The sequence below is a fragment of the Miniopterus natalensis genome, chromosome 16 (assembly GCF_054644295.1).
Source record: "Miniopterus natalensis isolate mMinNat1 chromosome 16, mMinNat1.hap1, whole genome shotgun sequence".
NCBI classification, from domain to species: domain Eukaryota; kingdom Metazoa; phylum Chordata; class Mammalia; order Chiroptera; family Miniopteridae; genus Miniopterus; species Miniopterus natalensis.
The window spans coordinates 15347159-15370854 of NC_142096.1; the positions used below are offsets into that span (position 1 = coordinate 15347159).

Below are 23696 nucleotides of genomic sequence, written 5' to 3' on the forward strand. Positions count from 1 at the left end.
ACTTTACACTTGATTGGTGAGGCCTGGAATAACTGTGACTTGTCCCTGAGTGTGGAATTATTTCAGGGCCAGGGGAATATAGCATGGCTCCTGTCTACCTGCCTGGGGAGTTTTCATCCTGCCTCCACATAGGATTAAGAGAATCAAGAGCCATCTGTGTTATTTGAGAATGGGTGGCCCCCTAATAAATTCATAGCAAGTGAATCCTGATTTGTAAAGAATATATTCCCCTGTGTGTGTCTTTTAGAAATGCTTTTACTATGGAAATTTTCAAACATCCATAAAAGTAGAGAGACTAATATGATGAGTTCCCATGAACTCTTACCTAGTTTCAGTAACTATCAAAATTTTGCTACTTCCCTCTTTCTTTTTATGAAATCTGTGTCTTTTGCAAAACTCAAAACTCTGAGCACTTTCATCATTTGTCAAACTAGAACACATGAATAGAACTATGTTAAATGCATACACACGCATTCACCCACACTCTTACACTGAAAAATAAAAAGCCATTAGAACACACAGCTCCCAAGTGTTAAGAGAAGTTTGCTTGGGTCCTTTCTTCTTTCCACTTGGCTGCATAGTCCAAATGTTCTACAATAAGTGTGTTCTGGTTCAACAGTGGGGATACAGATTGAGAAGTAAAGATGAGTTATGTAACCACATCCTAAAGGGCTCTCTCTGAACTCACATTGCAGCTCTCATCGTTGTCAGGTCTGTGAGGAAGGATGAAGGAGGAGACGGAGAGGGGGCCATCACATTTGTCTGCCGGCTGAGTGAAATCTAGGCAGCTGGTGAGGATGCTGTAGTAGTGAGTCGGAACGGGAATGGAACTGCCTTCCACATACCTGAAACAGGGCGATAATTACAACCGATGCAGTAGCTTTCCTTTTTAGGTGGTGACCAGTGAATATCACCTAGGCCACTAAAAATATTTCCCACTCAATTGAATTATTTTTCTCTTCTAAGAACCACCCCACTTCTTTATCTCTGAACATAATGTTTTGCTGCCTGGACTCCCCCTCTCTCTCAATCTGGCAAAGTAAAAAAGATATTCCAGGAAAAGAAAACAGCTTGAATCAAGACTTGGATGCTGGACATGAATAGAACAATGTAGCAGAAATGTACGGCTGGAAGAGACAATATATTCCAAATTATGGAGGGTTCCAAGTGACAAGTTGTGGAGTTTGTTATAAAAGAGACATAAAATCTTATACTAACCAACAAAATAACCTTCTTGATTAAATATCATATAAGGAGCAATGCTTCTCCCTAAATCAGGGAAGAGGGTGTATGCCTTAAAACAAAGTCCCAGCCCTAGCCGGTTTTGTTGAGTGGTTAGAGCATTGGCCCTTGGACTGAGGGTCCTGGGTTTGATTCTGGCCAAGGGCACATACCTTGGGGGCAGGCTTGATCCCTGGCCATACCGGGGGCATGCAGGAGGCAACCAATCAATGTGTCTCTTTCACATCGATGTTTTTCTCTCTCTCTCTCCCTTTCACTCTCTCTGAAAAAGCAATGGAAAAAATATTCTCAGGTGAGGGTTAAGAAAACCAAAACAACAACAACAACAAACAAAGGCCCAGTTAGTCATGGCTGCCATAAATCATTAACAGCCTTTTGAATTATCTTCAGGGAAGGAGGCTGATTCCAGCAACTGGACGTTCTGACTTCGGCAGACTTGCTGACTCTCAACCATAAAAACCAGACCTCCACATGACCAGTTTCGTGATAATCATTGGAACAGACTGTGCTGGCTTATGAACTTTCAGCCCCTTTACCCCTATTTATTTGTTCTGCTTTCTCTTTCCCTCTTGATAAAAATCCCTGCCTGAACTGAGATATTAAGATGGGCTTTAGGATGAGAGTACTGCATCTTCTCAGGTTGTCAGCTCTTGAATAAACCACTTTCCTTTCCACCAGCGCCTGTATCATGATTTTAGCTTTCCTTGTGACAGGCAGCCAGACCTGCGTTTGGTTACATTTGGGCATTATTGTTTAGGCAGTAACACTTCCTTGAGGGTTTCTGTGCTAGGGAATGTCATTATAAAATCCACATTTCAGTGAGATAACTTTCATAGTTGTACAAAATGTGTCAGAGAGAGGAGACACTGAAGCCAGGGGAATAATAGCCTTTTCAAGCCACAGTAAGATCCTGAACTGGGTGCAGAGAACTCACTTACTAAAGGAAATATCAAGGACTGAGTGTTAGTGATAAGCCTGGAGGTATAAAAAATATTTTCTAATAGAACGAAGTAGAGAAATCATAATCTTACCTGGTGTTCTATTATCTTAATTGTAATCATTTTCAAAATATTGAAATTATGATTGAGCTGATAACATAATTTTAGCTAAAAACTATAACAATGATCAGCAACAAAATAAATGTACAGCTATGATGAAATTTCTCTTATGAATGACTGGAAAGGGAGTAGGATAATTTCCACTTTATTAGTTATCTGTATGAGAAAATAGCATTTTCACTAATTATCTGTAAATCACAATTAAACCTTCTTATATTTTGTGCTGCTTTGATTGTTCCATGTATATATAAAATTAAATGATGACATATGAATTTGTTGTATTTGTATCTTCTCCACCAGACTATAAGTTCTTGGTGACCAGAGTATTCTTATCTTATTACATCCCCAATAACACCACAGAGGATAGAAACTATATTCAATGAAAGTCTATATGCAATTTCCTGCTGAGATGTACTAACTCAGAAAATCTAAGGGATTCTAAAAGTCCCCCAAATAATAAAGATATGTGAAAATTATCATCTTCCCACAAAAGAGTTGTTGAAGAATAAATGGCAAAAAAAATTTTTAAACCCTTTGATACATTTCCTTTCCTAGAATGGAAAAGCACGTTTATTTACCACAAAACCCCATTCCATTCCAACCACTAATGCCACACTTAATCAAAGGTCCAAAAGAACTGAAGAAATCACAAAGAGATTCAAAAAGCAAATGATTTAAGGTGTATTAGCTCTTCTCCAGTACATGAATCTTTGGAAAATAGTCTTGAGTGAGATACTGGAATTTAAAAGTCACAGACTGAGTGGAAATGAAAAGCTTACTGTTTGATTTTGTCCTGTGTGTCATGTAAGCCATCGTAGTCATAGTCAAAAATGGGTCCACTTATCACATTAACTCCATTCCTTTCTGAAGCATATTTCTTCACCAATACCCTTTGGAAATAATTCCAGACTCCTGTGCAAAGACAAAATCAAATCTTCATGAATAAAACTCCTTGCTTTGGCTAAATTTTCTCGAGTGCATTCTATTAGCTAAGAGACATTAGAGCTATTGTAATTCCTGAGAAGAATCCATCCTAAAGCATTAGCTGTGTGTGTCATTTATGGACCAACAGAGAGAAAGATACGGAAACACTGGTAGGGGAATTTGCCCTAGCCCAATAATTCAGGGAAGGATTTGCAGATGAAGTGGTTACTGAGTTGAGATCTGAAGGACAAGTGGGTATTTCGTAAGCAAAGAGGTGGAGAAAGAACATTCCAGGCAGGGAGAACAGTATGTACAAAAGTGGAAGTACAATATTTGTGAAAAACTGAAAAAAGGCTTTAATCTACCTTCTATTCCTTCATGATCCCATAGATATGCTAGTTCTCAGTTTATGTCTCTAGCCCTGACAGAGCTCCAGATATGCTATCCAACCACCCATCTCTTGGTCCAATTGAATATCTAGAGCAAGACCTAGCCAGTTTGGCTCAGTGGTTAGAGTATCAGCCCACGGACTTAAGGGTCCCAGATTTGATTCCAGTCAAGGGCACGAGTACTTTGGTTGCAGGTTCTATCCCTGGCCCCAGGCAGGGAGCATGTGGGAGGCAACCAATCGATGTGTCTCTCTCACATCTCTCTCTCTCTCCCCCTCTCTCCCCCCTTCCACTCTCTCTGAAAAGTAATGGAAAAAATATCCTCGGGTGAAGATCAAAAAAAAAAAAAAATCTAGAGCAAAAATTTATCCAAACAGAATTCTTGATTTTCCTTCCCAATCTTGCTCCAATTCTTGGCTTCTCCATCATAGTTAATGGCACTCCCACTCACCCAGATGTTCAGATCAAAATCCTCAGAGTCATCCCTGGCTTCTCTCCTTACTTCATACGCGTGTGAACAAGTCCTGTCAGTACCACCTCCAAAATACATCCCAGTCGTCCAGGCTGACCACTTCTCACCATTTTCACCCCATGCACCCCGGTCTAAGTTACTGTCCCCTCTGCAATAAACTACTACAAAAGACTACTTCCTGGGCTCTCCGTAAGAAACTCTCACTTCCCTGCAGCCCGTTCTCTACATAGGTAGATTCTTTGACACCATAAATCAGGCTGTAGCACACTCCCCCCCAACACCCATTCCTAGCACTCCAGATGATTTACCACTGTATGTAATTAGAAGAAAATCCCAACTCTCCACTCTAGACCCCACCCACTTCCATGGCTTTGCTTCCTACCCCTCTCCCCTCAGGGACCTGGCTTCTTCCAGTCCCCAACCTTGCCAACTTGTTTCCAACTACACTTTTGCCTTTGTTCTTCCTTTTGCCTGGAAAACTCATTCCCTGATCCATGCGAGTCAGGTTTTTTCTTCGCTACTCATTTCTGGGTTTCAGTGTCACCCTCTGCACAGGACAGAATTGCCCTCTCTAGCTCCATTTCACATTACCACCAATCTGAGGGGCAGGAAAGGAGCCAAATAAAAAATAAGAAAGGCAAAAAAGAAAAAAAAAAAACAGGAGAAAACAGGAAAGGCAAACGATGCATTGGTTCCAAAGTCAGAGTCACCTTCCTAAGCTCTAGTCCATGTGCGGGTGGTGAGGTGCAGACTGTCACCACTTCTTACCTCCCCCATTCAAAAGTCCGAGGCCATTTATCCTGTGGCTTCTGATACCTTCGGATACTCTACTTGGAGTGAGAAGGGGGCCCCCAGAGCCAAAATACTACAGATAATTATTTGCAATAAAGAAAGGAGGACAGTGGGAGAGAAGTTCAAGTGTTAACTTAAGCATAAAAACTGGAGAGGCAAAGAGGGAAAGAAATAACAATGTGGACAGTCAAAAGGCCAAACCCGAGGAAGTGTGGCATGTGGGAGAGCCATGCCCCAGCGAAGAGCAGTGAGCCCTCTGCGAAAGGCCCTCGGCCATGCCAGCCCCGGGTGGCACCGAGCGTTTCCTTCATCCCTGCTAGGTCAAAAGGCATCAGGAGGAATAAAGAACTCCAGGAAACATTGATTTGTGGAAATTAAAGGAAGCTGCATTTCGTGGAATACTATGACCATGTATCGAAGTGGGTTTCTGAAACACCTCTCAGATGGGCTGGAGAAGAAACCAGGAAACCTTCTAAGAGCATACTTTAATTTTTATATCAGTCATAGCATCACTATCACCTACAAATATATATGCCATGTGCAAAGAAATAATGAGTGTCCAGAGAAACTCAGATAATTTGCAGAGCTCTAAAAACATCTGAATTCAATACTCTGATGATTAAGAAGACAACTAAGCTCTTACTATGTTTCAGGGTCAATATTTAGAATACATCATCACCATCATCCTGAAGGAGAGGAGTACTAGTAGTTTTTACTGGAACATTCAACAAATAGATGTAGATGATGTTGAATGTCAAGTGGCCTCTAAATTACAGAGAAGTCATTTTTAACCAGACATATAATGAGTGCTGAAGTAGAAAGTACACCAGATCAAACGGAAAACACAAACTTGGTTTGGTTCAGTTTTTACCATTGTGATCTGGGTCACTTTTTGTGACTCAATTTCTTAATTATTAACAATGGATAAAGAATCTGCCCACCTCTGTTACAGATTCATATTTTGGATTAAAGGTAGAGAATTTACATGAAAGGTCTTCAAATATTACAAAGGCTAAACACAAAAGGTAATATAGAGGTAGGAAAGTTAAGTGGTAAACTTGGAAATACTTTTTCATAAATAATAATTTACTAGGTAAATATTGGACTTACGTTTGAAAGCAGGATACATTGGAACCATGTTGGTCACAAGGAATGTATCATATTTGGCTTCTGGTGAGGAGCTCAGATCTAAACATTAGAAAAACAAAAGTGTCCATTATTTACCAAAACCTCTATCAATAAAAAAAATCAGTCTTCTGAAATAATCTAAACTGCCTGAAGTGAATGAGTCTACTCTTTTATTCCTACTCAGTCCTTCCTTAATATAGAATTTCCTACTTCCCCTCTCACTCAATCTCTTTCCTTCACTTGCTTAATATTCTCTCAAAAAATGTTTACAATGCTTTTTCTTCCCACCTAGTCTTGGGTCTACTAAATATTGTGGAAAGAAGTCCTTGATTTCACTAGTGTAATTTGGACTTTAGAAAAATGTCATCAAGCCAATGAAAGATCATCAAAAGGCCTTATGTAGTCTAAAGAGATCACCTCTATAGTATTTTATAAATAATATCTTACTGATTTACTATTTCACTTTCAGATTCTCATTTAGTGATATGAAGAGGCACACAGAATATTTCCTTGCACTTTAGAATTTCCCTGGAGATTAGGATTTGTGAAAGCTGGCCTCTTTTCTGGCCAGTCTGGAAGGATCCCATACAAGTTCACCCCTTCAGTCTCTGGAGCTGCTCTCCTGAAGAAAGCCTGAAAACCACTGAAGTCTTAAAATACCAAGTCGCACACTCCAGACTCCACAAAATAACACCCCTCTAGAGTGGTCAGATCCTGATACTCTATAACTTACAAGGAGGGAAGAGAAATCCATAAGACATCTGTTTATCATTTTTGTAGGCCAAACAGCTCTGACTGAAACTCGGAGAAACACGAACATCAGGCCGGACACAGTTGGTCAGGTGCTCAGGGATGCTGGAGACCTCAGCCTGCAGGGCGAGTCAGAGGTGTTCAGTGATGACATCGCAAAGGCACATCAGACCGGCAGTGACATACTGACACCAGGCTGTTCGGTTACAATCAGCATTAACACCCCTCTAGCTTTTGTCATAGCTCCTATTCTGGTACTCTGACTCCTTAAAAAATAAAAAAGACTTCAGTTTTAAACACAGGAAGCCAGTAATTTTCAAACTCTTATCTTTTTAGCAGCAGAATTCTCTTGATAAAGTCTTAAGTTAAACAATATATCCAGCAGGAATCCCACTGTTGAAATAATAAATAGGGTTCCACAGAAGACACTTAAAAAATAACACTCCGGCCCAGCCAGCGTGGCTCAGTGGTTGAGCGTTGACCTATGAACCAGGCTGTCACAGTTCGATTCCTGGTCAGGGCACATGCCCAGGTTGCAGGCTCCGTCCCCAGTAGGGGTTGTGCAGGAGGCAGCCGATCAATGGCTCTCTCATCATTGATGTTTCTATCCCTCTCTCACTCTCCTTTTCTCTCCCTCTCAAATCAATGAAAACATATTTTTAAAAAATAATAACACTCTGAAAAATAATATAGACTTTGTGAAAAGAAAGATTGCATATACATAATGTATGTGTCAGAGCAACACACATGCACACAGTACAAATTAACAAGAAGCTGTGTTTGGGGTAGTGGGAGTACTCAGTTGTATTCAGAAATTAAAAACATATTCTCAGCTGCCAAATAAATCTTTCTAATTCCTGATATCAGCTTACCTTCATCAAAACTGAAACTTCAATATAAGACTTTTATTAAAAAACAAATAAGATGCTGATAGTGGGAGGCTGTGTGTGGTGGGGGTGGGTATATGGGAACTCTGTGTCTTTCCCACCCTGTTTTGCTATAAGCCTAAACTGCGCTAAGAAATAAAGTCTATGAAAACAAACAAACCTTGGTGACTTCTGTAACTACTGGGCAATGACAAGCAGAGTAAAAGGAACTTAAAGAATTAGTATGTCCCCTTTGATATTTAACATATTACCATGGAGTTATTAGAACATTGCATAAAGTCTAGTTCAAAATATCTTGCAATGGATCCAACACAGGATTTTCTTTTTATCAGAAAAAAGTGAAAATCTTTTCTAAGACAAAATTCTGTTAAACAAGTAATTATTATCTGAATGCAAGGAATGAAATCACATGAAGAATTGTATAAAACCCAATTTTCTCAACGACCTGTTTGGAAACAGTGTATGACGTCCAGAGTGGCATTTGGAATATCTCACTATAACCACTTTCAAAATCTGTATGATACAAGATATCATATCTAGTCCGATAAAGCACTGCAGGGCGTCCATAGAGGAGGTGTCTCTCTAGGAAAAAATAAAAATAAACTGTGTTAGACACAAATTAGACCACATCAAATGTTAAAGAAATATTGGAAGAGACTTCAGTTGTCCAAAATTTGCTAGCTTACAATTAATAACGTAGAGCTCCTTCTCCTTAATTTAATCAAGTATTTTCCTAACGCTTTTGTGGTTTATCTGATCACCTAAGCATGGGCCAAGGCTTACAGTTACCAAAACTATAATGCAAATACCATATTTACTTTAATGCCTTTTTTTCAGTTGCAAAGGATTTTAATCTGTATAGGAAGGAAACATGGTTAGCAAATTTTGCAATGATTCAGCTGAATGAGCAGTCAATAGGATTGATTTTTGTGGAATTAATTCATTTGACCCCTGAAAAGGCTCATCAAATTAACCAATGATTTAATTAAGAGGAAGGCACCCTTTAATCATTAGCTGCAAACAGCAACTCAAATATGCATTATTTCAGCATAAACAATGAGTAGTAATGAGCATTTAAAGTAAGCAGCTTCGTCACATGGAACAAAACTCTTTAGGTAAGAAATTAAAGAAACATGTATAGATAAAATAAGTGGGCATTCAAAAGCATCCTTTAAATACAGAAAAGGGGAGGTCATCAGTTACTAAAGAACTCAAATAAGACCCCAGCATGTAGATTCAGACCTCCAAGAGAAAGTTCTTGTCTTAGGAAAAAAATAGGGTCTGAAATCTTACTGTTTTAGGAAGAAGAGATAGCAGTTTCGTGTGCAGACTTTCACTCCACACCCATAATAACTGCCTGGAGCTTGATCTGCCCGGTTTGGATAGGCTGAAGTCAGAACTCCCATAGATTCTTGGAAATTGGGGTCTTACAGACCAAAATATTTAAAGATTGAGGTATTGAGTTTTAGGCAACTCACAATTCCCTAAGTGATCATCAAAAAAAATTATGATTATTTTTATTAGAGAAAATCAGTTCTGGCAGTCACTTATTAAATTATTTATACATGCTGCTTTAATTAAAGCATTACCAGTCTATGCAAGTAACAGAGGAAACTCTTCATAGAATACTTTGCAAGACCCTCCCCAAGTAGAACTGCTGATTTGAGGCAAAGCGACCCACACTGTTACAGCACAAGCCTGTTCTGGGGAGTCTGGGTCCAGCACTGCAGTAAATGGAGAAGCCTTGGGTAAGCTGCCAAATTTGGGGGCCCACCCCTAAGAATTAGAACATAATATGATAATATTATATAAATGAAATATAATGAAAACAAACAAAAAGCCAGCAAATCATAACAGTAGTACTTGGGGGCAGTAAACCAAGTCAGACTTTCCTCCAAAACTCAAACCAAACCTTTTCTAGGTTCAAAATTTCCATTAGTGTTTTCCTTTTTGTTGCCTCTGAACTTCCTGGTTTCAGCTGGAAGCAGAAGTATCAAAATTCTTTGAGAAGCTATTCTCTTTTTGGCATTCAAATGTTAATGCTTACCAAACACATTCTTTCCAGTTCAAATGCAAACGTTGCGTCCAGTCTATCCCATTAAGGGAAGGCAGCAGCCCCGTCTTTCCCTGCAACACCTCTCCTCAGAGCAGCCACCAACCAACCGTCCTGGACAATCTATAGGCTCCACCCATTCTAGCTCCCCCGCCAGTCCTCCTCTATTGCCATCTCTCAACATGACACTCCACTCCATGAAGGCTGAAGTATCTGCAACACTCAGCTCATGACTGTTAGGAACTCATGATTGTTATAAAAACTATGCTTTTATACATGTGATTCCCTTTCTCTCTACCAGGAATAATTTCTCCACCAATCCCACCACCTATCTACCTTCAACTTTTTCATTAATGTATTCCCCCTCATCAAACATTTACTGAGTACCTTCTTTCTGCCAGGCCTTGGGCTATAGAATAGATACACGAGGCAAAGATAATTATGATAGAACTCTTACCCTCAAATAGCTCTCAGTTCGAGGGGAGAGACCAACATGGCACACTATATCAGAGATATCTAGAGTGTAATGGGAATGCAGAGCGTGACGAATGCCAGGGGTGGGGGTCAGGTGACATCAGTATGGTCCTCAGAACCATAGGAAGCTAAGCCAGGTTGACCTCACATCCCGGTCTATGCCTATTGCCCTGGCATAATTGTTAATAGTGCCTCTTTTCATACACAAAAGTGGATGACAAATAATATGGTCACGTAGTTCAGCCCTCGTGGAAGAGACATGAGGAAGAGAGGGTGAGAGGGGATAGAAGGGGAAGAGGCATCTTAAGATCCACTTTCTCCTGAAAGGTTTCCCCAGTTAAGCTTCTCCATCTCTTCTGCTCTGCATGTAAAGACTTAATTTTCTTCAGAAATGTGCACTTCCAAGCTATGCATAACTGCAGTGTTCGGCACACAGCTGAAGCACAGATATATCATAGGGACTAATTTTTTCTCAATTGTTTACTGGGCAAATATGACAGGAAGAAAAAACAATGTAGTGGTTTCAACAGTTTTCTAAAATCCAACCAAGGTCCCCAACGGACCCAAAGAATTTACTTGAGTCTTCCTGAAGCAAAATTGTTTCAGCTAAGAAAGAGGTAAAATAATCTTTACAGTAAGAAACATGAACTTTAAAATCCAGAATCAAAATTTAGACTTTCCTTTTCCAGTTTATCAGAGTATCAAAGAAGCACAGACTCTTGGTCACAGCCTGACTCTGCTGCTCTTTGTGACATCTTGGGCAAGCCACCCATTGCCTTTCTGTTTAGCTAACGTCCCTAACTTGACCCATAGAGAGCATGCCTGAATCTCAGTCTATGGACACATAAACTCTTCCCCTTGAGACCAGCCACCTGGAGACAAGCCTGAGAGCCTCTGCTTTGGAAACATGTTTGTCGTGACTTCTTGACATGGATCTAGCGCAGTCCGTATCTTCCCGTTAGGTCCCTACTCCACGGAATTCCAGGCAGAGCCTTCAGGCCACACCCCAGTTCCCTGTTTACAACAGTCTCTGGCATTTTGGGTACATGCCAAGATTCTCCCTCAGATACCACACTTGGCAAATGCTGTAAGTCAAGTCTTTTTAAGTGGTGCAGACTTGCCCCGAGTCATTTCCTTGTCTTCCAAAACTTGGCCATCTAGACTTTGTGTGTCTTCTCCCTCCTCAGCGTCCTGCTTCAGTCCCACAGATTAGCTGGCTGATTTGAGAGGCACATGAAAATCTTTCCTTTTTGTTTTTTTCAAACATTCCTTCCCACAATAATGTACTTTTACGTTTTACCACAAAATCTCTGCCCAGAATCTTCCTTTTTCCTACCTCCTTCGCCTTACAAGTGCCTCCTATCACTTCCTACCAGGTCAGCCTCCCCTGGGATTAGAGTCAATGCATCTACTTGTGCCCTTTCTTTCTTACCTCAGCCTTTAAAACACTACATGGTAATTCATCAACTGGCTAAATCTCATAAGAACAAGAATTTTTTTTGTTTGTTTTTTTGTTTGTTCATTGCCTCTCCACCCCCTATAATATCAAGCACATACTTCTTGGTAAATACTTGTTGGATAAATATCTCCTTGGTAAATACTTGTTGAAGGCTTGTTTTAGCCTTTGAAACTACTGTTCTTTATGACTATAAAGAATTAGATTTCTAATATGACCTGCCAAATATAACCCCAAGAGATAGACTAAGCAGATGAATATCTCCACTTTACTGAGAAAGCCCTGGAGATTCATGATTTGCGGAAGGTAATTCGGCTCCACAGCAGCACCCAGAGTCTCGGTCTCCACCCTCCTGGCCCATTACTCTTCTCGCTGGCATTTGAGCCGTCTCAAATGGATAGGGACTGCTGGCTTATCCTAGTGGAGGGCAAGCTGCAATGAAGGGTGGGCTGCGCCTGAGCACACGCTGTGCCTGAGTCATGCCCTCTGAGACCTTACTGAGGCCAGCAAAGTGTATCACAGCATCTAGGAGTTCAGAAACCACTTCCAAACTCTTATCTGCATGGAGACGCTCTTTTGCCACAGTCTCTGTCCAACCCTCAGAATAAGAAAGATTTTTCACAAGACAGTACAGGGCCTTTAGTGTCAATAGACCAAGGGTTAAAACTCATCTCAGCTCCTAATAGCTCTGTGATTCCATAACTTAACCTCCCAGGGTCTCACAGTTCACTGGGGTGTTGTCCATTCATCCGCTGAGTCAATGTCTCAAAGAAGTGAGTTTTCGTTGCAAAGTAAGTTTGCCAAGACATTAAGTACATGTGATTCAGAAACAGCAAGTCATGCAATTAAGATCCAGAATTCACCACATACCTAGGAATATTACCGCTTTAGCAAGCCCTTTGGACCACTGTTTTTGAAGATTATGTATTCTTCCTCTTCATTTTTAGTAAAGGACTTGATTCTATACCAGTTTAAATATCTATAGCGAAATACGTAGGGCAAAATATTGCCTAGGGTTAATTTACTACAATTTTCTTCTGTTACCTCAAACACAGTTCCTGGGTTGTTTCATTACTGTTATGTACAGCTTTTACACGTGTGTTTTGTATAGATGTATGAGTGTTTTTATGGCAGCATATGGCATTAAAATAGCCACATATGAATGTTACAAAAGGAACATGCATAGCATGTAGTTTATTCTGGGAAAAAAAAAAAAAAAATCAGCTACCTACAGGTGTGTTTAAAAAAAACTAGGAGTAAAAATAATAAAACTTTACATTTGTATAGAACTCAAGGTCTGAAAAATGCCTAAAAGTTTCAATATATATTCAGAGATATACAGAAGGGGGAAGCAATTACTCCTAACACGCACGTGTGCACTCACACACACACTGGCTTGAATTCATGAGGTTCTACTCCAGGAAGCAGATATTGAATACTCCAGGTGGGAGACTAGATTTAGGACCCAGGAAACACCATGAAGATCTGAAAGGACTCTGATCATAAAAATGTCACTTTGCAGCTGAAGAAATGATGGAGGTAGCATCCTTAAGGAGGCAGACAAAGACGGAGAGACAGAGAGACAGAAAGAGACAGGAGAGAGACTCCCGAGGCTTATAAGCATTCCACACACTAAACAAGGAAATGCTTTGTACATAGTAAGACAAGGAAATATAATTATTTTTATTGCATGTAATAGTTTTAAGGTCTCTCTTGTATCATTAAAGGCTATCCCAATGGACTGTGAACAGACAAAGGAGATGTGCCACCAGGATCCTCCCCTGATATTTCCTGGCACCAATAGGAAGTCATTCCTAGGAAACTATTGGAGACACAGCTGACAGAACCAGACTTTTCAGAGGAATCAGTTCCCAGCCCAGGGTGAGAACTTAACAAATGCCCATGAGGGCCCATTTCCATGAAAGTATGTACATGTGAGGCTTCAGTGATGGAAAATCGTCTTGAATTAAGACACTTAGGCTCACCTCTGAGCAGAGCGGTGGACAGGTGAGGTCACTAAGGATAGTCCTCCAGCTCTGAAAGGCAATGACTCACCTAGAAGACATGTCTCTTGTTTTCATGCTCAGAAGTTTGAGGCTACTGTTTATGCTGAACTATGGGACTGGTTTTGTCACATGAGCACACTGCCACCAACAAACTAAATGCAGATTTTTTTTTCTCCCAGATGGAAATGTTTTAGTGTCAGGAAGAGCCAGAGCTTGAGTCAGCAAACACATGGGAGTCAATTTAAAGTTATCCTAACTCCGTTTCATTAGTGATTTTAGAAGAGAAACATCTCAGCATTATTTCTCCGCCTTGGTGACGGTATATTTGAAAAGCACAAATCATGAGCTTCGCCTGGACCCTGGCCGCATCCCAATATTTCTAATTATAATGCCACTGCAGTCCACGAGAGGTTAGATGATAAACATTTCAAATCCCTTCTAGAGTGTGTGAAGGATCTGCGTCCCTTCCACCAACCAAGCCCTATCTTCAAAGCTGTGTTCGTCCAATTATATGTCAAAGAGTCTGTGGGTTCTATGATCAAAGAAGAAGGGGGGCTATGGTGATGCAGAAAGGAAAGAGGAAATAAGATGAAGATCTTTATAAAGAGGGAAAATAACTAAATAAAATCTTCTATTGGTTTCCTTAACCTTTACTTAATCAGATTGGAAGCAGCACATGTGATAAACGGAACCACATGTCAGCTAATAACCTAAGCACTGCTCTCAGGAGAAACTGACTGTGTGCATCTTTACTGCGCGACTCGGGGCTGCTGTGCTCGGGTTCTGTTTCCTTTTTATAGACTTTTAGTCATTCCCTCGCTGATACAAGATACTCTCCCATCCACTGCAATAAACTGCATAGGAGCATGTCCCTCCTCTTCTGGTTTCTTCTAATTTCCTGGAATTTCAAAACCAGATGAAAGAGCTTGTGGGGTAGACGCGTTATTGTCCTTAATTATTGCTTCCACCCATTGCCACGTGACTTACAGGACAAGGTCCCCATCAAAAGAACGTGCTTCTTCATGTACCCTGCTTTCATCAGTGAACTAACTGTGAAGCTAACAAACACCTCATAAAAGCAGAAGCCTGAGACCCATTACATGGTCCCGCCGTACCCCCTTCCCTCTGCCATGAAAAGGGCATGTGCCAGCCAGGGGCCCAGAACCACGAGCACACACGAGGCAGAGCACGCGGAGCCCGCAGTCAGCATACTGGCATGTGAGCGAGAAATGCAGCTTTCTGGGTATAAATCACTGAGATTATTGTTTTCTCACAAGCTTGCAAGAATTGACTAATACATGCATGTTATCACTGTACGTAACAGGAGGATAAGCTGAGGCTCCAGATGATCCTCGCATGAAAAGGGAGCCCTGACTCGGCCCCTCCTGTCCCTCTCCCCGCCGCAACACCCACACTTGCCCCTCCGTGTGAGCTACAGCACAGGTGCCAGCGGCTGTCATTTGTAATTGTGACTTTCAGTCCCTTCATAGAAGTTCCCATCAGCGCCTTAACTTATGACCCATCAGCTACACAATTGTATGTTTGCTTATTAAAGGGCTTAAAAGTTACTGAAGAAGAAGAAAAAATCTAATGGAATTTTTCAATTACCCAGCTGGCATCTGTGTACATAGACTAAACCAATACCCTTTGCCAGATGGATATGGAAGTCATTTTGCCATCCAAATTTGAATTTTAAAATATATCGTGCTTACACTATGAAATAAATAAGTCTCTTCAATTTTCGAAAACTGAAAAACAAAGCTTATCTGATTGCTTTTTCCATCAACCCCTTACCTTCCGTGGATCCTTTTACATGAAGGCGTTTGTTGAGCTCTTCCAGTTTGTTCTTCGTGTGTGAAAACCAGAAAGAGAAAAGAGAAGAAAAATGCAAATCAGAAATATTCTTCCTTTCCTGTAACCTTGTCTTTACTTAGTAGCCTGCTGAATTCAAAACAAGATCCTAAATGCCATCAGTATTATAAACTCAGTAGAGGAATTACAATTTTCTCTCAAATTGACATCCCCTTTCTAATAGTTCTATGGTCATGGCACCTTCTTTAATCTCTCCATGACTTTGATTTTCCTTTTCCTAAACCGCATAATCGAGGTACCAACCTCCCATGCCGGTAGTGATGAGTATTTGGGCACAGATATGTAAATTAATTCAAAAGGTACCTTAATGTTTCAGATGAATCCCTAGGTACATTAAAGTGATTCCTGAGCTAATTTATGAAATTGCTTTTTCCATCGCTGAAAAGGTAATGACTCAGCAGTTCTGAAAAGTAATGGCTCAGCAACTCTACCCTTCACTATATATCTGAGACTATCTAGCATATGTGTACAAGAAGACATTTGCAATCATGTCTATTGCAACATTGTTGGAGGAGCTAATCATTGGAAATTACCAAATGTTCTCAAATAGGAAAACGAACAAAATCATTATGACATATTTTTTCAATTAAATATTAACTATTAAAAGTAAAAGTGAGCCCTAGCCGATGTGGCTCAGTTCATAGAAAGGTTGCCAGTTAGATTCCCAGTCAGGGCACATGCCTGGGTTGTGGGCTTGATCCCCAGTGGGAGTTATGCAGGAGGCAGCCGATTGGTGTTTCTCTCTCACATCCATGTTTCTCTCTCTCTCCCCCTTCCTCTCTCTCTCAAAATCAATAAAAATATTTTTAAAATAATAATAAAAGTAAAAGTGAATGAGCTAAAACTTATGTATTAACATTCATAAATCTCAAAAAACATGATAAACAAAATAATTTCAGGACACATATAGTTTAATAGCACTTACATAAAAATTATAATATGCAAAACTATACTATAGGTTATTTTAGGGAACTATACTAAAGATTAATTAATATATCCGTTAAGAGATACATGTGTTAGAGTAAAAGTATAGAGACTTTCATAAAATTATACACTATATTTAGGATACTAGTTACCTTTGGAATAGGAAGGAAGTGAGATTGGGGGAAGGAGGGTACACATGGAGCTTCCACTGAATCTGTAATACTTTCTTTCTCATGATGTGTGTATTGAGGTAGTCATTTTATTAATCTCTATGCCTTTCCAATATGTCTGTTGTTTTTTATGAAAAAGAAGGTAGTCTTTGGAGGAAATCCATAGACAAAATAAAGACGATCCTTTACGCCTCCGATATAGCTTAAAATAACATATCCAAAATATTTCTTATTCTCTAAAAGAAAGGTAATTCGGAGAGCAAGATACAACTAATAGATTCCTCCAAACTTATATTTGGACTCCAGAAACCACTTCCTGTTGATTTTGGCAATGCAGCTTCTCCAGCTGAGGTCTGAGAGCAATTATCCTCATTGGTTCTTATCAGGAGCAAAAGTAAGGTGAGGGATGAAGGGAAAATTGGATTAATTCCTCCAGGGGTGAGATCCCAAGCTGGGGCTCCCAAGCCCGTAGGAATTCTGGAAGGTGGCAAATGGCAAGGGATGGGATGGGATACCTAGAAGAACTATTTTACATTTCTTCGATGTATAACAGAAAGATCACAGGTTTATCCATAATAAAACCACACATGCAAAACTAACATTTCTTTGCTTTGTGTTGGAATCACATGAACTCAGTGTGGTAACACCGTAGTTTCTTGCTGTCAGAAGCACTGATTGGCAACTATAAAGGCCTTCGATCTATATAAATTTCAGCAAACTATTGCTTAACACTAGTACTTTGGTATTCAAAACTGTCCAAACACAATGTGCTGGGTAGGCTCTATTTGCACCCCCACCCCACCCCATCCATGTTGTACCCTTCCCTTCTCTGCTCTGTGCCCTGAGAAACTGATGTCTCAGAATAGCATCAAAAGAGAAAGCTTGCTCTCTGGCTTTTAGCTGGGCTTCACCAATAGGAGGCACCAGCAGGTGATTAAAGGAAAGACAACGGGGGCTATTAATTCCCCCAGCCTGCTCCCTGCAAGGTTATAGTGTGTTGGCTGCACCTATCAACCTAATTCCATAGTTCCGCCCTACATAGCTCTCTCTCCATGTTCTCGTGACTGCTCCCCTGCTTAATTGTTCAGGCCTAGGGCTGGTCCCCTGTTAGCCCCAGGGTGCTTCACTATCCCCCAAAGACATCCCTCTACCCTACTCAACCTTTATTAATATTCCTCTCATTAAACATGATAGAAACAATCCCCGTAAACTCTCTTTCAAACCTCTTCTGCATGGGCCATCTGTTTCCTATTGGGACATGACTGATAGACACATGATCCAGGTTGAAAAAAAGAAAAAGTCTTTGGTTGGGTATTCTGAACCCACAAAATAGCCTCATAAATTCTACTTTTTGCCCTTTGCTTTTTATACATATGCTGGTATAGAAATACGGTCCAATATGGTGGCCACAAGCCAAGCATGGCTCTTTCAACATAAATAATTAAATTAAATTAAAAATTTAGTTCTAAGTGCTCAAAAGCCACATCTGGCCAGTGGCTCCCATTATGGACAGCACAGATGTGTGTCATTTACATATCACAGAAAGTTCTAGTGGACAGCACTGCCGTATGCCCAACCGCCTCCTCTCTCCATGATAAACATAAAGAGTACTGCTACCTTTGGCTCTACCTTATCATCACAGGTGCAGCCCAGGTCAAAATCAGACTGAAGGTACATAATCCCTGGGTAGCTGGGCCTGGCGACTTCCTCTGGAATGGTCGGCCTGAAGGTGTTAGTGCGCAGGAGATGATTCAGACTTCCATGGGTCCCATTGTTAGGAGCCGGCTTCAATCCCAGGAGATCTGATGAGAAGAAAGAAAAGAAGCCACGTGCTATGTAAATATTTTTTGATGAGATATGGCGGGAGCCAAAACCATTCCCCTTCCAACGGTCCGAAAACCCTGAACACAAGTCAGAATTGGAAAAAACCAAATTTAGACAATAGACACTCCATTCTTACTCCCTGAACCATTCTAGCCCGACAGGTCTTGCCACAGCTTTCTGAAACAGCATCTTCATTGCTTGGTCATAGACAGGCATTCTCAAAAAGAAAAGTGAAGGAACCCAAAGACTATCAGTGTCATGCCTTTCTGCATCTCTGTGAAACTTTGCAACCCAAATTTTGAAATGAGTCTTATAATCAATACCTAACCTCTGGCCTGCCCTCTCATGCACTCCGCAGAAGTACGGGGACAAGAGAGGGCTTTGGCCCTACGCCTTGAAGTGCCACTGTGAAATGAACAGGCTGATTTCATTGCAAGGGAATGGTTGCCAAGCGGGCACACAGTGACTTGCCTAAGCAGAGAGGCAGGGCAGGGGAGAGCCAGCAGCCAAGATGGGAAAAGAACCCAGGAGACCCGACTTTCAGACTCCCCCTTTAACCACCAGACTGACACTCCCTTACTAAATAGGAAAAGTTGTCCTCATGCAGCAACTAGAAGTTCAAGGAAGAAAAATAATTAGGAGCACATAAATAGCTGGCCAGGATGCAAGCTGGCAAAATTTTAACTGAGCTGCAATACGATAGATGGAGGCGGGAGAAAGCTCTGTGCGGAGCTCTTGCTCCACCAGGTCTCTGACCGGCCGTGTCAGACTGTAATGCTATGTTGGATCAGCCAAAGGCTGCCAACAGCAACATGACGGAAACCCCTCATTAGTCACCTGGCAGAGGGCGACAAAGGAGCCATAGTAGGGAATGGCACTCTGTCCTTCGAACCAATGGGCAAGTTACAATATTAATTTTGCAGGGGGGCGAGGCGGTCCCAGAAAAAAGACACCTCATTTCTTTCTCTGACATTGAGGAAGTTCATATGTTAACTCAAGATCGTGTCATTGGTTTTGATTAATAGTAAGTGACTTACCACACATAACATTGTAAAGTTCAATGTTTTCAAATGGAGGCACTTTAGTCTTGTACTTAAATGTTGGGCCATAACCTACAAAAACAGTCTTCCAAAGATAAGAAAAGAAGAGCAATTAGACATTGCTAATATCCAGGACTTATGAATACCGTGCACCTTCACTCGCGCCTCCATTCCCCATCCCTCCTGAGAACCACTAAAACGCATTTTCAATTCCCAGTTCTGCACTCATACCTGCATGCTGTTGACCTTGTTATCAAATCCATGGTCTCCCTGGAAAAAACATTTTCCCGATGGTTTCTTATAAACATCCAAAGGTTTCCTACATCAAGACAATTGTATAATCAGTCAGGATTTCACATGAAATCACTCTGATAAAAAAACAAGTTCCATGCTCAAAGAATCTCTGAGAAGAGATTTTTACAAGCATATTCATCTCTATTTTAATTGCATCATTCCTGTGGTGATGAAATGAGGATGCTGTTCATGAGGATGATGTTTCTCCTGGGTGCCTTTCCTTTGACAGTCAGCCCGGGACAAACGGGGACCTCTGAACAGAAGTTGTGGTGCTCTCCTTGTACCTTGTGCTTGGACGGAGCAAAGTACCTGTCACGGGCAACGTTCTGCCTGACTATGTGCTTCAGCTCAGGGGGAGCAAGATTTTCCACTCCAGGGCCATGTTTGCCAGCTCACTTCTCTATACCCTTCTCTAGGCTCAATGCCAAACACACGGTAGGCACTTTTTAAATAGGTGATGTTTAATCAATGAATGAAGATCTGTTTCTATAAAAATGTTTGCATACAACTTTATCTATGATACAATACAACTAAAGAGTATAACAGTGGTAAACTTAAAATAGTGACATATCTAACAAAAGCCCAGCCTTTCCTAGATTATCTCAATATAGAAATGGAAAATGGAAACATCACTCTCTATACATCAAAATCATTTGACCTTCTTTGTGACAAGAAGACACCTTTTGCTTAAGTGTCATGTAGCGCTTCTCCAAAATACTTTCATTTTTAAAAAATATTTTTATTGATTTTTTTAGAGACAGAGGAAGGGAGAGGGAGAGAGAGAAAAACATTGATGTGAGAGTGAAACATTAATCGGGAGTCTACTGCCAGCCCCCTATCAGGGATGGTACCCGCAACTAAGATACGTGCCCTGACAGGGAATGGAACCAGCAACCAACCCTTTGGTGCATGCGACAATGGCTCAGCCATTGAGCGCTGGCTTAGGATCCAGGAGATAGTGGTTCGATTCCTGGTCAGGGCACATGCCCAGTGGGGGGCTTGCAGGAGGCAGCTGATCAATGACTCATCATTGATGTTTCTATCTCTCTCTCCCTCTCCTTTCCGCTCTCTGAAATCAATAAAGATATATCAGAGAGAGGAAAGGAGAGGGAGAGAAAGAGATAGAAACATCAACGACAAGAGAGTCATTGATCGGCTGCAGCCTGCAATCCGGGCATGTGCCCTGACCGGGAATCGAACCCTGATTGCCTGGATCCTAGGTCAACGCTCAACCGTTGAGCCATGCCCGGCTGGGCAATAAAGATATATTTTTTAAAAAGAATAGAGGCTAGAATGTAAATTCAAAAACTGAAAAAGAGAGAGGCACCGAGATGCCGAGACCCAGAAAATAGAAATGTATTGTCTCAGCAGTGTTTGCCTAGCATAGCAAAGCTTTGGAAAGGGTTAGATTTCCAACTGAGATTTTGTCTTATGATGGCCGAGGACCTTATAGGCACTCCAGTTGCCAAAGAGCTGGTGATGAAGATCAGAAACTGGGCCAGCCAACCCCAGGTTACCTTGCAACATGCCACCTGCGGTCCACCAATAAATGGATGTCCTCAATTCTTCTGTTGTTGGCATAATGCAAACGCTTGGGGAGGTGCTGCTTCATGTACGGCTTAAAGTGCTGATCGGGTTTTTTACACTGAAATGTAAATGAAAATTGGTCTTTAGATGGAGTGTGTTCAAGAAAAAGACTTAGATAGTCTCTCTCTAGATAATTGAAGGAAGTTTTAAGCCAAAGAAAAGGTGGTTAGCGAATAAATGGAATTTGTTACCCCCTATCAAATAATATAAACTGAAAACAAATAGGCTCGAAGAGGAGTAGATAACTTTGGAGATGGAAGGTTATCAGAGGGGAGTGAGGAATTTTTAAGATACATTCCTGGTTCACTAAGAGCAATTCAAGCCCCAAGGCCTTTCCCAACAGCTTCGATCAAGGGGCAGGAGGCAGGAAGGAAAGGGAGGAAGACCCATGTCCGGCCGTGTGACTACATCCTCATGTGCTTTTAAGGTCTCTGTCCTGGGTGGGGGAGTGGGGGGACCGGTGGTGGGCAGATCTGGTTCAGAGAGAGTAAGGATTTGTTTAATCTTGAACGAATACTTTTCAGTACTAATGGAAAGATCAAATATCGTCAGCTTGTATCATTGCCAAGACCATTAGGGAGCCTGCAGCTATCTACAGGCCAGAAGTTTTGAAAGCTCTAAGGAGAACAAATACACAGGATGCAGGGCAATGGGGAAAAGGTTCCTCCCGCCCCACAGGGCAGGCGAGCACAGGAGATGAGCATGTGGAAGCTGCTCCAAGGTCAGAGGCCTGGTGACTTGCAGTACTCACCGTGAGATTAGCAATAATGGCTTTAGGGTCATCTGTTCAAAGAGAGGAGAAACATTTCAAAAGAGATGACAACCATCAATGAGAGAAATCACTTTGGCATCAAGAGACTCAATTCTCCTCCCCCACACCCCCAGAAGGGCCATCACTTTAGCGTTTTGTTTAAAATGTATTTAAATTATGTGCAGGTATTTTAATAGTTCAGTAAGTGAAAAGCAGTTAAATAAGTGGCACAATTCGTACAGTGAATTTCCCTGCTGGGTCTGGGTCTCGCTTCTGGGAGGGAATTCCTCCTTCCAGAGCACCGAGATAAGGCTGACTGAATTGCTTCTTTAAGTTCCCCCCAAATGGTCCAAAATGGTCCCTCTGGAGCCTGGACTTAGTTTATTTGTAATTTAACATCAGGAACTAAACTGGGCATTTTGGGGCTTTTAATGTGACTTCCTATTTATCTGCAGATCTTTGAAACAAGTTATCATCCCCTTCAAGATGAATGTCTAGCGCACTGAGTTCTGCTTTCTAAAGGGAGTTTTGTCTCCTCAGTAATATCATGTCTCCACAGACACACACATGGATGCACCTCCTTTATTTTCACTACCAGCAAACAAAGGATATTTTAGTCAATACCCTGAACTAGCTAAAAGCAAAACTATGTAAATGATGGCTGTGTATAAACTGTGGACAAGATTATATTATCTGAAGGTCCCCTTTTGGAGGGGGTGGGGAGAAAGAGGAGATTGTAGGTTGGTTGGACTTTGTTTTGTTTTCAAAAAATTTGCCTTAGTGTGTTATTATAGAATCAGCAGAAAAGGGAAGCGGAGTTCAGGAGAGATACCAACTGTCACGACGCAGCCCTCCCTGGGACATAAACATCACTGGAACAGGTCATGTCTGTGTCCTTTCCTGCCACTTCCCGAGGGTCTGTGCATAATAGGCACTCAGTAAACATTTATTAATAACTATAAATAAACATTTGTTGAAAATGCATGAATAAGTCTGCCTTTTGGTATAAACACATATAATTCAAAGACAATTTTCAGAATCTTAGTTCTAAAGCTATGAAATCCAAAGCTTTTAAATGTGGATTCCATTCTACATAGATTGGGTTAAACTTTACTTGCATATTTTCATGGAAAGCAAATAAGTACAGTGACATCCGTCTAACAATGTTGCAGTCAACGATGGACCGCATTACGATGGTGGTCTACCCCGTGCCCAGGAGTGCAGCAGGCTGTCCCATCTAGGTCCGTGTAAGCGCAGTCCACGGTGGCTGCAAACGACAAAATCGCCTAACAGTGGCTTTCTCAGGACATATCCCTGTTGCTAAGCAGCACGTGCCTGTAGTGACGGTAGAAGTAACGGTTAACCCAGATTGTGCCCAGGGCACGTGCACTCTGTCTGTAAGACTTTGCAGGACTTTCTCTCTGGCGGTTCATAGCAACCCTGCAGGTACGTGCCGGAATCCGCACTCAGCCCGCGGCACTGAGAAGGCGCAGGGGCTTACACGCCCGGCCCTGGCGCTGGCCGAGCAAGCCAGGCTCCGAACCTCTGAACTCTGTGGCCTCATGAACCACGGTCCTCAGCAGGACCCGAGGAAGTTCCTGTT

At 41.4% G+C, this 23696-nt stretch overlaps 1 protein-coding gene across 3 annotated transcripts in view; it reads right to left on the bottom strand.

Annotated features, from left to right (window-relative positions):
* ENPP2 (ectonucleotide pyrophosphatase/phosphodiesterase 2) overlaps positions 1 to 23696 on the bottom strand; it is a 71307-nt gene that overhangs the window by 4686 nt on the left and 42925 nt on the right. For 2 of the 3 annotated variants that reach the window (XM_016207763.2, XM_016207765.2), the window contains 11 exons: positions 22094 to 22125; positions 21273 to 21400; positions 19693 to 19780; positions 19459 to 19546; positions 18215 to 18399; positions 15426 to 15477; positions 8088 to 8224; positions 6739 to 6874; positions 5988 to 6065; positions 3080 to 3212; positions 689 to 845 (listed from right to left, as the gene is read on the bottom strand). In XM_016207763.2, coding sequence (XP_016063249.1) covers positions 689 to 845; positions 3080 to 3212; positions 5988 to 6065; positions 6739 to 6874; positions 8088 to 8224; positions 15426 to 15477; positions 18215 to 18399; positions 19459 to 19546; positions 19693 to 19780; positions 21273 to 21400; positions 22094 to 22125 — 1214 coding nt within the window. The remainder of the gene's footprint in view (positions 1 to 688; positions 846 to 3079; positions 3213 to 5987; positions 6066 to 6738; positions 6875 to 8087; positions 8225 to 15425; positions 15478 to 18214; positions 18400 to 19458; positions 19547 to 19692; positions 19781 to 21272; positions 21401 to 22093; positions 22126 to 23696) is intronic. The other variant, XM_016207764.2, reaches the window with a different exon arrangement.